Source organism: Neophocaena asiaeorientalis, unplaced genomic scaffold (assembly GCF_003031525.2).
Source record: "Neophocaena asiaeorientalis asiaeorientalis breed wild unplaced genomic scaffold, Neophocaena_asiaeorientalis_V1.1 scaffold421, whole genome shotgun sequence".
NCBI lineage: Eukaryota > Metazoa > Chordata > Mammalia > Artiodactyla > Phocoenidae > Neophocaena > Neophocaena asiaeorientalis.
Window position 1 is genome coordinate 1,273,000 of NW_020173273.1, and position 15,830 is coordinate 1,288,829.

Consider the following 15,830-nt stretch of genomic DNA (forward strand, 5'->3'; position numbering starts at 1 on the left):
TTCTTCCAGGGCTGATTTAAGAACTGGTAAAAGGAATAATTTCCCTCTGTCTGTCTGTCTTAAAACAAAACTGTATAAAGTGATTAAAATGGCAAATCTATGCACATTTATAAATTCCTGATTGTTAGAATTTAATGTAAAGATAAAAACTGCTTACCATACAAAATGTCAAAAAAAGATCATATTAAAGCAAGACATTTAAATGAAAAAAATCCTTTCAAGTGAAATACCCTAATAAAAGGAAGAAAATTTGAAACTGAAGTAACAATTTTTATATTGTTGCTTTGTCTGTAGAGATCAACTGAATCTTAAAACAATATATATTTTACAAATTCTAGTCTTAAAATCCATTGTCTTGAGTCCTAGACTATAATAGCATTAAATGAGCAGTCAAGCTGTTCTAGTCTTTCAAAGGAATTCAGACAGTTTTGCCAAAGATAATGTTACCTCAGTAATGGGATCCCACAAGTTCTCACTCACAGTTAGGATATGGATATCAAAGTGTTTGGTGAAATGACGAAAACAGCAGGTCTAAAAAGATAATTCTTTTGTGTACAATCAAAATAAAAAGGAGAGACAGTGTATTGTGAGTTTTAAAAAAAGGGGAGAATGTTGAGTAGGATTTGTACAAAGAACTTCAAAGTCTAACCTTTAAAATGAAGCTAAACCTAGGTTACCTTTAGGTCCACATATAGGAGAGCCATGTGTATTCTTTTGTAAATAATGTTTGTTTCAATATTTTGTCTTTAAAAATATTTCTCTTAGCATAATTTATTTATTGTGATTATTTCATTTTAGAGAAAGGTAACTGACCTCCCATTAAGAACATAAGATAACCCAGGGAGAGAAATAGTTCATCGATCCTTGGTTGAAGTTCTCATGAAAAATCTCGATCTAGTTATTGAAATACACTGCTATAAGCCTGCCAAAGTATAGCTCAGGATTTTATAGACACTTGTGGAAGTATATTGGGATACTCATCATACCCCTGGGATTGCTCAGGTGGTTTGAGATTTCCACTACATCTCCTTCCCTGGAGCTTTCTCTCTTTTGGTTGAAAGGGCACAACCTTATTCTGGAGGGGGTGAGTGGTGGCGGCACCACCAGGCTGATACTCAGTCCCTGCACGGAGTTCTGTGGTATCCCAGCTTTGCCATAATTATTGTCCGGATACTACTGCACAATGCTTAGCTCTGGAAATGACTTTTGAATATACTTCATTCAAATCCTCTTACAATAGAAAATGTTATTGTTAGAATAAAGTGGTTCAAATTTCATAGCTTTCAGTGTCAGTAAGAATAGGCTGTATGTGCCCATTTTTCTTTTTGATTCATTGTAGCCTTTATTTTGACTTTGCTCTTGGCATTGGAAGAAATTCAGGCCCTTTTTATTTTGTTGCATAGACCTGGTATTTCTGGACCTTATATGTCAAGGTTTTCTCATATATAAGCCATTCTGAAAAGTTGGCCACATTATCAAGAGCTAAAGCTGTCCTTAGACCTTCCTCCCCTCCTAGTCAAGGGTGTTACACAATCGTCTAGTTGGGAGCCTCAGGGAGGGCCAGTGGATGGCTCCCAGAAGGCAATTAGCAGTGTGGCTAGGAGTCCTCTGCTCTCATCAGCATGCGCCACAGGTGCTCTGCTCTACAACCTGAAACCCTTCCCCCCGCCTCACCTTTAGCCTTTGCCCATTTGGGAAGTGACTGTTCACATACACTCTGAAGCTGCCCCTCTGTACGAAACAGCCATTCCGTGCTTCCTCCTCTCTCTTTCAGGGGTATCTACCTCTTTTATAGGGCTCCTCCCTATCCATGGAGTCCCATACCCATTCTCGCCTACCTGTCAAAGATAAGTTCATTGAAGGCAGGGACCATGTGCTACTTATTTTTACTTTTCCACTCCTATAATGCTTGTCGAATAACGTGGTCTTGAAATGTATCTTTTGGAAGGGCGAAGGATTTTTTATGAGTGTTAAGAGATACGGGTCAGTATTATAAAAAAATGAAAATAACGATAAGCATTTATATCCCAAGTTAAGGAATTTCAGAACATACTAATGCTGCTATTTCTTAGTAAATTATAAATGTGTAGCCTCTTAAACACGTATCATGTGACTTCTCCTTCTGTGAAATGTCTCAGTTTGTGCACTGGTTAGTTTTCTTGGCTGCACTCAGTAATGATCTACAAAAGCAAAGAGCCCTTTGCAAATTACAGTCCTACAATACAATGAAGAAGAATATTATAAGCTGTCTTACAATTGGGAGTTTTAAGCAGAGAACCTTTACAATAGATACTAATTAGATCCTTAAGAGTGTCAAAAATGAGCTGAGTTCTCCCAGGAGGATTTTGGAAGTTTCCTTTACCATGGCAAGCAATGAAGTTGCAATTGTTAGCAACTCCTTTAGAGTATTTAGCAATGTGGAGGAGTTAATGCAGGATCTAAAATTGTCTGATATCATGTCAGGATTACCTTCCTGGATTATATATTCAAAAAGCACACAAAAGTTTTGAGTAAGAATATGCATCTTATTTGCATTCACACGAGAAAGAACTTTTTTTTTAACTTCACCTAATTTACCATCCTGCAAAGAACTAAACCTAATGATTAGTCTTCATTATTTTAACATCATCTCTGATCTCTTAGTGAACAAGATTTTAAGGTGATGTATGACATATTAATGTGAACCATGTTTTAATCAATACTGAGGTTTTTTTTTTCTTTTAACCTTGAAAGAATTCAAGGAAAATTTGATATTAAATGTACTTATAAGGATAAAAATGAAATTCAGAGCCAGCTGCTTTACAGCTTTTAATATTCATACCATAGAGAGTTTCTTTAGTCATAACAGTGCGACAGTTTTTTAAAACAAGAGCTTGGGCAGCAGGTTGCAAAGCAGGAAACTGCCATTCATTAAAAAGTCACCCTAAACTTCTTCTAAACTAAATTATAAATATCTGTGGATTTCCTTTGGTAAATAGTTTTCAAACTTGGATATGCTGGATTTATTTTAGAAAAATGATTGTTGGCTTCAAACTTGTTTTAAAATTAGGCCTAAAAAGTTTAAATTTATGGAGTAAATGAATACCAAGTGACCTCATGGTGTTTTGTCAATGGGATTACTGATTTTTACTTAAAATATGGGATTAAAAGAATTCATCTAATGGCATCTGCTATTAATATTTATAATGTATTTAAAATTTTTTATTTGGAGATTTAAAACTCCCAATTGGCTTTAAACTTGGAGTGGTAATATTTCAATACATTATGAATAATTTATGAAGTATGAGTTTTTTCCTTGATCACGTTTAAATATTCCATTTGTATTTTGAATATAGCCAGACTTACTTGCCTCTGGATCCTTAAGAAAGATAAAAGCAAAACTGTATATAGTTTTTTATAAAGAAATTCAAAATGGGCATTAGGAAAAAAAAAATCACTCTTACCTTTCCCCGTATATAATTAGATTATCTGTTTCTTCTTGATCAAGCTTTGATCTTTTGCATACTTTAAAGATGTTGCTCCTCTGTCTTCTAGTTTGCAGGGTTTCAGATGTGAAAACTGCTGGCACCCTAATCTTTGTTCCTCCGTAGTTGTCTTTTTCTCTGGCTGCTTTTAAGATTTTCTCTTTGTTCTTAAATTTGAGCGCTGATTATGATGTGTCACGGTGTTGTTTTCTTTTTGTTTCTCATATTTGGGGTTTAAGCTTGTTGAATCTCTGGGTTTATATTTTTCATCATTTGAAAAATTCTCAGCCTTTATTTCTTCAAATATTTTTCTCCCTCCTCTCCTTCAGGGACTATTCAACCACTTGAGGCTTTTCCATAATTCAGTGATCCTCTGTCTCTCCCTCCCTCCCTCCCTCCTTCCTTCCTTCCTTCCTCCTTTCCTCCTTCTCTTCCTTTCTCCCTTCCTCCCTTGCTCCCTCCCTCCCTTCCTTCCTTCCTCCTTTCCTCCTTCCCTTCCTTTCTCCCTCCCTCCCTCCCTCCGTTTCTTCCTTCCTGCCTGCCAGCTAGACTTTCCTGTGTTGCATTATAATTTCTATGTCTGTGTCTTCAATTTCACTACTCTTTTCTTCTGCAATGTCTTACCTGCCGTTAATCTCATATAGTATATTTTTTACTTTATACATTTTGGTTTTCATTTCTAGAAGTTCTATTTGGGTGTTTTTTTGTATCTGTTTAATCTATCTCCTAGCTTCTTGAGCATATGGAACATATCTAAATGTCCTTGCCTACCACTACCATCATCCAGGTCATTTGTAGATCAGTCTTGATTAATTTTTCTTCCCAATTATTGCATACCAAGTATTGTGAATTTTACCATGTTGGGTGCTAATTAACCTTAAAATCCTTTTGAGCATAGTTTGGGATATAGAGACGTTACCTGGAAATAGTTTGATTCTTTTGGGTCTTGTTTTTAAAGATTTGTCAGGTGAGGCCAAAGCAGCATTTATTCTAGCCTTAATTTTTCCCCACTGATAAGGTGAGACGTTTCTTAGTAATCAAACTGAAGTTCTGTGAATTCAAAATTTTCCTTCCTTGCTGTTGGTTCTTGTGTGAGCTACAGGCACTGTTCTCTCTAAATTTTGTGGGTGGCTCTTTCCTCAGTCTTGGGTCATTATCATTACTCAGTTCAATTGTAAGAAGGATGCTTTGCAGGTATCTTTAGTGCTTTCGGTAGAGTTCTTTCCTCTCTAGTGCTCTTGACTGCAAAATAGGCATCTTCATTTCACCACATTCTCAGCAATATCTCCAAAACTCAGGGAGATTTCTAGGGTTCAACTGAGTTCCACCTCCCTGGACCATAGTCTGGAAACCTTCTCCATGCATTAAGCCAGGGAAGTCATAGGGCTTACCTTATTTGTTTTTCATCTCTCATGGATCACTGTCCTTTGTTGCCTGATGTCTAATGTCTTAGCAGTCATTGTTTCATACCTCTTGTTTCATTTTTTAGGTGTTTCAGATGGTAAGAGAAATATAGCCTCTGTCTTGACCAGAAGCAAAAGTGTCTAAATAAATCTACATAGCTAAATTTAATATATGGAAAGGTGTCAACATAAATTTCTGAGGAAGGTTTGGATTATTTATTGAATGATAGTGGTTCTTTTTCATTGGGAAATCAGTGTATGTTTTCATACCATATAGCACTGTTAATCTTAAAGAGTTTTATATTTTAAAAACAGGATTATAAAAAGTATAGCACATGCAAATACACACAGAGACACACAATATTCAATAGTCAATCCCGGGGAATGTGAAGTTGAATGAGTGTTGTCATATAACTGATGGCCATGTTTATGTTTAGTTAAAAAAAAAAAAAAAGAAAACCTAAATAGTAATACTTTATACCTAGTGATTTTTACTCTGGGATGCTATTTTATGGGAAAAATGAATAAAAGCTAATTTTTATGTAAATTATTCCCTTTGTATATATTTAGCTAAAATTTAGAAATAATAGTTGTTTAATGATAGGGCAATGATGCATCCATGTGTATATAGTCACCAAAACAATCTTTACGAAAAGTTTATCCAAACAGAAAGATTTATATTATATTGTAAATGGAAGTAAAATCGGTTTATATAGAACTTACATTTCTTAACTTATTAATGTGTTAAGTTGATAATGACATATATCTTATTATGTCAACTGTAGAGTGCATTAAAAATGTATTTTTGTTGTTGTTTTTAAATTTATTTATTTATTTAATTTATTTTTGGCTGCGTTGGGTCTTCCTTTCTGCGTTCGTGCTTTCTCTAGTTGCGGAGAGCGGGGGTTTCTCTTCATTGTGGTGCGTGGGCTTCTCATTGCATTGGCTTCTCTTGTTGTGGAGCACGGGCTCTAGGCACGCAGGCGTCCGTAGTTGTGGCTCGCGGGCTCTAGAGCGCAGGCTCGGTAGTTGTGGCGCACGGGCTTCATTGCTCCCCGGCATGTGAGAACTTCCCGGACCAGGGCTTGAACCCTTGTCCCCTGCATTGGCAGGCGGATTCTTAACCACTGCACCACCAGGGAAGCCCATAACATGTATTGTTATACATTAAATAGGTGTAAGTATATTGAATGCCGACTTAGTGCCATGCACTGTACTATATACATGGGCATAGAGAGGGGAAGTAAGATCTGTTTTACAAAGAAGTGTAGAGTGCCATAGGATCAAATAAATAGGCTAAAGAATGGTGTTTGGAAAGTGAAATTACTGTTTTTTAGTTACATTACAAGAATGGCTTATCTGATATTCATTGACATTTATATCTATATGTTTTGTGAGCAGGCAACAATCCTTCTGGTGTTTTAGAGTCATAGAATTGTACTGTTATTTTATACTCTTCTTATTTGGCCTACTGAACTTTATACAATTATTCTAAGGTTTATTACTTTCTGTCTATATGTCCCCAAAGAGTTTATATTATATTGTTCTTAATTTAAAAAGCACAGTATTATTTAATTTCATGGATTTTAAAATTATATAGTATTAAATGCCTTTATATTTTATGGTCTGCTATTGTTGAAAATGTCTACCTAAAAGTGATGAGATTTGGGTAGTGAAAAGGCATACTGAATTTGATCTGCTGATTAATAGACATCATGGTATTGGTCTCTTTATTCTTCCAGAGAAATTGAATCTTACATTTGGATACATTATATTCCTTTTCTGCTAGTTTTTGATCTTCACTTATTCCTTGAGGATATGATCAATTAATAATCATGTCTGTTATGTTCTAGGTGAAGAGTAACTATTGGGAGAATACAGAATATATTTTGTCCTTATTGTATTTCTTTGCATCTTGCAGAGTGCCTGGAACTGGAGATCAATAAATTATTTCTGAGTGAATGAATAAATTAATTGTAGAAAATGAAGTCATTTTAATTGTTACATATATATATATATATATATATATATATAAAATAATAATATCTTTCATACCATAGAAAATAAACCATGTTATATTGTTAATATACATGGAATAATTATCTTGGCATTCTAATTCTTAAAATGTATTCTCTACCTATCTTGTATTAATAGCATATATCATGAGAAGATGAGTAAAGTATGGGGTGAATAACAGATTGATATTATTGTGTCATTATCTAAGTCTACTAAACAGTACCTACTAATATTTTATAATTCAATTAACTATTTTAATTTTTCTTGGGAGTAGAAGTGCAAGGACAGAGATAGCAGTAATTTCACTGCAATAACAACTTTATGATAAAGATTAATTTCTCTGCTGTGCTTCAATTGCTATGTAGATTTATGGAGAGTGTACGGACTGAATGTTTGTGTCCCCTGCAAATCCATATGTTGAAGCCCTCTCCCCCAGAGTGCTAGTATTTGGCGATAGAGCCTTTAGGAGCTAATTAGGTTTAGATGAGGTCACAAAGGTGGGGCCCCAGTGATGGGATTAGTGTCCTCATGAGAACAAGAAGAGAAAAAAGTGCCCTCTCTCTTTCTGTCATGTGAGGAGACAGCCAGAAGGTGGCTGTTTACAAGCCAGGAAGAAGGTCCTCATTAGAACCCTACCATACTGGCACCCTAAAGTATGACTCTCAAACGTCCAGCCTCTAGAACTGTGAGGAATAAATTTCTGTTGTTTAAGCCACCCAGTTGATGGGATCTTGTTATGGCAGTCTGAGCAGACCAAAATAAAAATTGTTACTGAGAAGTAGGGTGCTGCTGTAACGAACACCTAAAAATGTAGAAACAGGTTTGGAATTGGGTAATGGGGGGAAACTAGAAGAGTTTTGAAGTGCATGCTAGAAGAAACCAAGAGTATTTTGAAGGGATTACTAAAGACGATTCTGGTGAGAGGAGAGCTGGAGAGGAAGTTTCCATCTTCTTAGAGAATACATAGATAATCATGAACAGAATGTTGGTAGAAATCTGAATGGTAAAGGCCATTCTGTTAAGGTCTCGGAAAAGTGGAACATGTATTTTGAACAACGGTGAAAATGTGATCGTTGTAATAAAGTGGCAAAAAACTTGGCCAAATTGTATTTGTGTTCTAGTGTTTTGTGGAGGGTAAAACTTGCAATCTATAAAATTGGATATTTAGCTGAGGGGATTTCTAAGCAAAATGTTGAAGGAGGGGCTTGGTTCCTTCTAATTGATTACAGTAAAATGTGAGAAGGAAATGAATTTGTTAAGCAAAAAGTAATCAGTACTTAAAAGATTTGGAAAATTCTCAGCCAATCCATATAGCAGAGAACACCAAAGGTATGGCCAAATAGCCCTTTGATGAGATTAGTATCTATGTGAATTGCAGACCTAATCAGCTACTCTAGCAAAACATTGCCAGTTTCAACTGAAGAAGATGGAGATGGGATGAAATGAAGAACAGCTTTTGGATTTCTTAGATCCCACAGGACAGGACCAACAGCTATTTGGCTGTGAATGTGCACTATTCTTCAAGACTAGGAATGAATGATCCTGAATGGGACTCGGAGATCATCAAGGCTCCCTCCTTGGCTTCAGGGGTGGGGAATGGGAGGTAGCCATTGCCTTGGTTTCAACAGATAGGCAGCAGCTGTCTGGAGCATCATGGGACACAGGGCTGCCAAGCACAGCCTGATTGGGGGTGGGGGGCATGACCCCCATTTATATCAGAAGACTTCTGTTTATCCACCACTGCTGTTAATGATAACCCAAAACATTACCACACTTCTTGCCAACAAGCTCAGGGAAAAGTTAACCTTCTTTATTCTTAATTTGAAGGTAACTATAATTAGTGAAAGATGTATAATAGGATAAAAGACAAAAGTTAAGGAACTTTGGAGGAATTTCATTTGATATATTGTTCTTATCTGCTGTGCCACTCATAATATTGAGTATTACGTTTATTCTTACCCATTGTCCTTCAGGATATTTTGAAATACTGTTTTTAAACATCTAGAAAGTTTAAAAAGACTTTGTGATTAAAATAATTTACATAAAAGAGGTTGATCAACATTCCTTTATTTATGCTTTACTATTTTCTTAATTTTATAGGATATAAAGTGTGATTGAACTGAACATCTATTTGGTTGATCCTCATCATGAACCGTGCTTTTAGCAGGAAGAAAGGTAAGTGTGTCCACTAAAGACCTGGCAGTCATTTCAATATTACTGTTCAAATCAAGCAGAGATGTTAAGAAATCACTTTTTCTGATTATCAAACCATGTGACTCTAGAATGAAGTTAGAGTTGCAAAAAATAAAGTTATCTGACTTAGGAAGTTAGTCCTAACTTCACTTTTCATAGCCATAGTACTAAATTCCCTGAGCTTACATGGGCTATAGTGTTTTAAATTCACTCGTGTGTGTGTGTGCATGCACTTCACTTTTTAATTGAATAATGATTCATGATAGGTGAATTGATAGCAAGAGGCCAAATGAATTTGTTATTAATTTTAAAGTAGGAATTTAAAATAAGTATAAATATATCGTAATTATCAGTACAGAAATGTTTTTAAGGGGGAGGAAAACATGGCATTTGGCAAAATATTTCTTGATAAACTCATAGGACAGATAGAAAAATTTGATAGTTTTATATAGTTCAGTAAAGTTAAAATAATGTATCCTTGCCATTCTAGAAGGAGTTCTCTAGTGGTGGGCACAGGGCTCTCTCCTGTTTAACATGCTGTCAATGACCTGGGAGAGAATACTTAAATGATGCCACTCAAGTTCTTAGGTGATTGAAAGTAGGAAGAGATAACTGATGTGGTAGGATTACAGGCATATGGGGGGGAATGACTAGTTAGGTCATATTCCACACTGTAAACTTAATAAGATATTGTAAATTGCCAAACATGGGTCCCGAACCTCTAACACTTCTATACTTATTTATATATTGTCATTATTTGGAAGATGCACCTTAATTGCTGTATGGGTAAAACATGGCTGAAGAATAAAGTCATCAGTGTGGTTATCAAAGGTTCCAGTTCATTTTCTAATGGATGAATAATGAACAGTCTTGAACCAGGAAATAGATTAATTGTTCTACTCCATGCCCTTAGTCACAGTGTGTTCTTGCTTTTAAGGATGAATTGACACACTGTAACATGTCTGGTTGAGAAAGGCTGAGATGACTTCAGGACTTTCAACCATGCAACAGGAAGCATGGCCGAGAACCCTTGGTGTGGTCTTGCAATTTTTGAAGACCTATGAATGTTTGAATGCTGTCATTTGTTCATGGAACTAACTTTAATAAAAGACAAATGGGTGTAAATTATAAGGTCATTGATTAAATGTAGGAAAAAAATTCCAACAAAGTTGTGCCAAAGTATAACGGAATTATTCAAAGTATTACCTTTATTTTTTACTGAAATGAGAGGTGTTCAAACATTTGGATGTGGTACAGAGGATTAATGTATTCAATAGGGATTTAGGTAATGTGAAGAACTTTCAGGCACTTTTCAACCCTGGGAAACTATGAATTTATTATTTTACTTATTTTTCAGAATAAGAGGAAGACAAAATGACATTTATTGTGGTTTGTAGCTTGCTTCTGATTTAAAACATATACCAAAAATAAAATCATGCTTCTTTTTTTTCCCTTTACTAGTAAAAAATCTAGAAATAATTCTCTGATATATAGAAGTATTTTTACTAAGACAATAAAAACCTTGCATCACAACTCATCACTTTAAACACACTATCTTGTTTTTTAAAGACAATTCAATATCTTCGCTTCTTTTTATTTGCTTAGAATTCCCTTTCCCATGGTTTTAAAATTGAAACTTCACATTTCTAATTTACTCTTTATTTGAAGGGGATTTGGAGCGGTTTTTCACTGAGAAATCCCAAGTGTTGGATAGTAAGATGAGTAACTGGCGATTGTATATTTGTCTCACTTGAAGACAGTGGGAGTACAACCATGAGGAAAATCAGAGTGATCTAGAGAATCAAGAAGCAGAAACTTGTTATTTCCTGCTTTGCTGCATTCTCTTTAAATTTCTTTTGACTTCTCTTATTTTTCAAGTCTAGTGATTATATATCAGAAAATTTTTGATCAGTATTTCACTCCAGTTCATTTAGAACCTGATGCCGGGAAGTTCTACCTTAAGTTCACCAGTCACATCACACTCTCTCATTTATTACAGTTGTAAAAAGAAAACTTCTTGGAGCCTGTGCTCCTAGTTTCAACCAGTAGCACTATTTGTTGAATTTTAATTTGAGATGTAAAACTGGAATTTTATCAGAGAATTCATATACTTGACCATCAGGAACTGTAATTGTAGCCCTAGAGAATATATAATTCAAGTCATCTTTCCAATAACTAGCATCAACATACACTGTACTGTACTCTAAACAAAACAAGATCGTCTTTTATCTTTAAAAACTTATCTCTTATTTCATAGATATCCAATTTACTTGGTTATTACATGCAACCTTACTGAATCAGAAACCTAAGGAAAAGAGATTATCTTAAACCTAAACATAATTGGTTTTTTTTTCCTCTTTTTATTAAATCTCCCAATTAGTAATTTGGTATTCTTTGATTGAATTGTCCAGGCACTTCACTGATTTTCTTTGCAAATGCTTTAATGGTTATTAGAGTTGCTCATAGGGTCTGAAAAAAACTGAATGTACTAGAATTGCATCATTTTGGACTATTTTGAAAAGCTCTGTAAAAATTATCTAACCCCAGATTCATAGATTAAATTTTAATTAATGTTTTATAGCTTCTTTCTTTCCCTATGTTAGCTTTCTTTTTGAACTTTTAAAATCTTATATTCTATTTATTATGTCAAAAATTAATCGTTTAGTTAAAAAAGCATAAACGTGATTATTCAACTAATTACACTTTATGTTCTTTAACTTATCAGTTGATATAGTGATGAGTAGAAATAATCATAGTGCAAAGCAGTTAAATTTCAATAGTTTTTAAATATTTTCCTTTTCATGAAAATTTTATTCAAATACATCCATTCATCCATCAATATTTAGTTTTAAATTAATATGTTCAAAGTAGGTTTTTTCACTATTTTAAGCTCTGGTGATACAAGAATAATGAAGTTTACTGCATCTTTCTAGATGAACTCTTAATCTAAATACATTTGAATACCTAGATTTATTGACCCAGTAGTCAGAGTGGTTTGACAGCTGTCAAATATGTTTGAAATGTTGGCCTTTCCTTTTATGTGAATGTTCACTATTAAGTCAGTGATTATAGTTTAATATCAAGAAAGGGAATACATTCTAGAGTGTCTGTGTTCCTGTTTCATCACCAATTCTATGTATCCAGTATCTTTTGTGGGTCCATATAGTGACCAAAGACCATCATCTGTACCCTTTCTTCAAGGTCAGCCACATCTATATGAGTTAACATATAGTTTTGTCCTGTCAGTTTTTTCTTTTGCCAAAGTATAAATTAGAATGACATTAAGGACTCATTTTGGAAATCCTTCAGGTTTAATAAGTGTATTACCCATACTAGAGGTATGTAATGAACAACCATTAAATCGTCAGCACTTGGTGTGTGGATGTAGATTTTTTGTAATTGTAGTAACTGCAGCTTATCCACTGGTAATTTAGTATTGTGATTATTTTAGTCTTTCACCAGTAACAGCTAGATATACCTAACCTCTTTCTAGGTTACTGCAATACGAGACTATAACAAAGGCAGTGTCATGAGTTTTCAAATAATAGCGTTTCAGGGGAGAAAGCAGTTATCCCTCTGCTTCAGGATTGGAATGAATCATCGGATTCAAACTTTAGTTAGACTTTGCATCCTCCTGAGCTATGCTCTGTGTCTTGGAAAAGGAGACATGAGAAGAATTGAGTTAAGGGGTAAAAAAAAAGGAACTAGATATCTTTCTAGGTTTTCTGAAGGCAGATCTTTGGTGTTTTTATTATCTTGGCATACAGTATTGTGATAAATTTATTTTAATATACAAGAGCAAGACTATTCCACATCTAAGTACAAATTATTCTTGAATTAACCATATCACTATCCAGTAGCAATCATAAAGAGAAAACTATAGTTAAAATGAAAATCCATACAAGAAATAAGAGTTATACTTTATTGTCACTGTCAGTATGTCAATACCGCTTTTTGAAGCCTAGGATGTATTGCTTCTCAAAATATTTCACCCAAGTACGGCTGTCACATATCCACTTCAGTAATCAGAAATAGCCCTAAAATTCATCAGGGGCACAGGATTTTATTGATCCCTCATGTTTTGTCTTAGAAATCCTTGTGAATATTGCATTGAACCCCATAAACATATTTAATATATACTGCATTATCCTTTGAATGGTTTAAAATAATTAAAATTCCAGGAATATATGCCGTTTTCTCTATGTCTTCACATTCCTCCAGTTTAAGAACATATTAATTAAACCGAACTAGTTTCTGTTAACATCATTTTTAAATGTTCTGAATTGAATGTTGAAAATGCTTTGTTAGTAATCTGATATTTTCTTTTAGTGCGTACTTATTTAATATTTTTCATGGTAAAATATATGTCTGATTTTATTCTATTTATAATATTGATTCTAAATTTTAAAATTCTCATTAGGAGTAAAATATTCACAAAATTCCACTTAAGACATAACATATTTGAAGATTGAGAAGTTTTACTACAGACAAATGCAGTTTGTAAAAAATCAGCAAATTAGATTTGTGTAAACATTAGCATGTTTTGCTTTTTTCCTGCTTATATGTTCCACAAAATATTTTTGGAAGATATGTGGAATATATAAATCAAATTCAAAAATTGAATGAAAATTTTATTTTCTATTTCTGTCAATAATATACAATACAAATTACTTTCGATATCTTCTATTTTTTTTTTAACATCTTTACTGGAGTATAATTGCTTTACAATCTTCTTTTAGTTACTTTTATTTCTGTTATTCTATTACACTAATTTAAATAGTGTAATAATTTCAAATTACTGCATTTAAGATTATTTATATCCAAAACTCCTGATAGTGGACCCTCAATCAATGTTTCTCTAAATTGAGGCTAAAAAATTATCCTAATATTATATTAATTTTTAAATGAATTTAGTAGATTGATTCATTTCAGCTTTATATAAATGCAGTTGTTAGTTTAATGTTAGAATTTCCCATTACTAAATAGTTAATTCTTGATACTAAGGAGTAGTAACAGTCATGAGAAAAGAGCAGATTACTATTTATTGAAAAGGGAATTAAGAAAAATAACCTGTTATTCATGAGAGTATCACATGAAATAAGAAAAATAACACATAATTATTCACATAATTGATATAATTACTCATAGCCCAACTGATGTTCTTTTAATATTGTTTAAAAACTCAAAATTGTTTTATTATTAGAAAGCTTTTAAAAGGAAAAGACTTTTATATTAAGGAAAGAATCCTATAATTACTTTGTGGTTACATTGTTCATATATCTGACTAGTTATTATTTCTCATTTTAGCAAAACTATCTCCAAATTCGAAGTGCTCCCATCCATATCAGACTCCTTTCAAATGCATGAATATGACACCCTTAGAACCTGTGATTTAATTTAACACTGTGTATTCTTCATTGCAGACAAAACATGGATGCATACGCCAGAGGCTTTATCAAAACATTACATTCCCTATAATGCAAAGGTAATATAGTTCATATGATATTACTGAATTTTATTTTGCTATAGTATTATTGCTATTATGTTATTTTTTTTAACATCTTTATTGGAGTATAATTGCTTTAGAATGTTGTGTTAGTTTCTGCTATATAACAAAGTGAACCAGCTATATGTATACATATATCCCCATATCCCCTCCCTCTTGCGTCTCCCTCCCACCCTCCCTATCCCACCCCTCTAGGTGGTCACAAAGCACCCAGCTGATCTCCCTCTGCATTACAGCTGCTTCCCACTAGCTATCTATTTTACATTTGGTAGTGTATATATGTCAATCCGACTCTCTCAATTCGTCCCATCTTACCCATCCCCTTCCCCATGTCCACAAGTCGATTCTGTGTGTCTGCATCTTTATTCCTGTCCTGTCCCTAGGTTCATGAGAACCTTTTTTTTTTTTTTTCAGATTCCATGTATATGTGTTAGCATATGGTGTTTTTCTCTTTTTGACTTACTTCATTCTGTATGACAGACTCTAAGTCCATCCATCTCACTATAAATAACTCAATTTCATTTCATTTTATGGTTGAGTAATATTCCATTGTATAAACGTGCCACATCTTCTTTATCCATTCATCTGCTGATGGACAATTAGGTTGGTTCCATGTTCTGGCTGTTGTAAATACTGCTGCAATAAACACTGTGGTACATGACCCTTTTTGAATTATGGTTTTCTCGGGTATATGCCCCTTAGTGGGATTGCTGGGTCATATGGTAGTTTTATTTTTAGTTTCTCAAGGAACCTCCATACTGTTCTCCATGGTGGCTGTATCAATGTACAATCCCACCAAAAGTGCAAGAGGGTTCTCTTTTCTCCACACCCTCTCCAGCATTTATTGTTTGTAGCGTTTTTGATGGAGGCGTGTGAGGTGTGAGGTGATACCTCATAGTTTTGATTTGCATTTCTCTAATGATTAGTGACGTTGAGCATTCTTTCATGTGTTTGTTGGCAATCTGTATATCTTCTTTGGAGAAATGAGCATATAGTAGTTTTATTTTTAGTTTCTCAAGGAACCTCCATACTGTTCTCCATGGTGGCTGTATCAATGTACAATCCCACCAAAAGTGCAAGAGGGTTCTCTTTTCTCCACACCCTCTCCAGCATTTATTGTTTGTAGCGTTTTTGATGGAGGCGTGTGAGGTGTGAGGTGATACCTCATAGTTTTGATTTGCATTTCTCTAATGATTAGTGACGTTGAGCATTCTTTCATGTGTTTGTTGGCAATCTGTATATCTTCGT

General features: G+C 34.2%; 1 protein-coding gene across 2 annotated transcripts in view; it reads left to right on the plus strand.

The window, feature by feature from the left end:
* Window positions 1-15,830, plus strand: part of GULP1 (GULP PTB domain containing engulfment adaptor 1) — a 262,706-nt gene that overhangs the window by 152,163 nt on the left and 94,713 nt on the right. For both annotated transcript variants that reach the window (XM_024746061.1, XM_024746062.1), the window contains exons 3-4: window positions 8,984-9,058; window positions 14,500-14,561. In XM_024746061.1, the coding sequence (XP_024601829.1) occupies window positions 9,031-9,058; window positions 14,500-14,561 (90 nt within the window). In that variant the 5' untranslated portion in view covers window positions 8,984-9,030. The remainder of the gene's footprint in view (window positions 1-8,983; window positions 9,059-14,499; window positions 14,562-15,830) is intronic.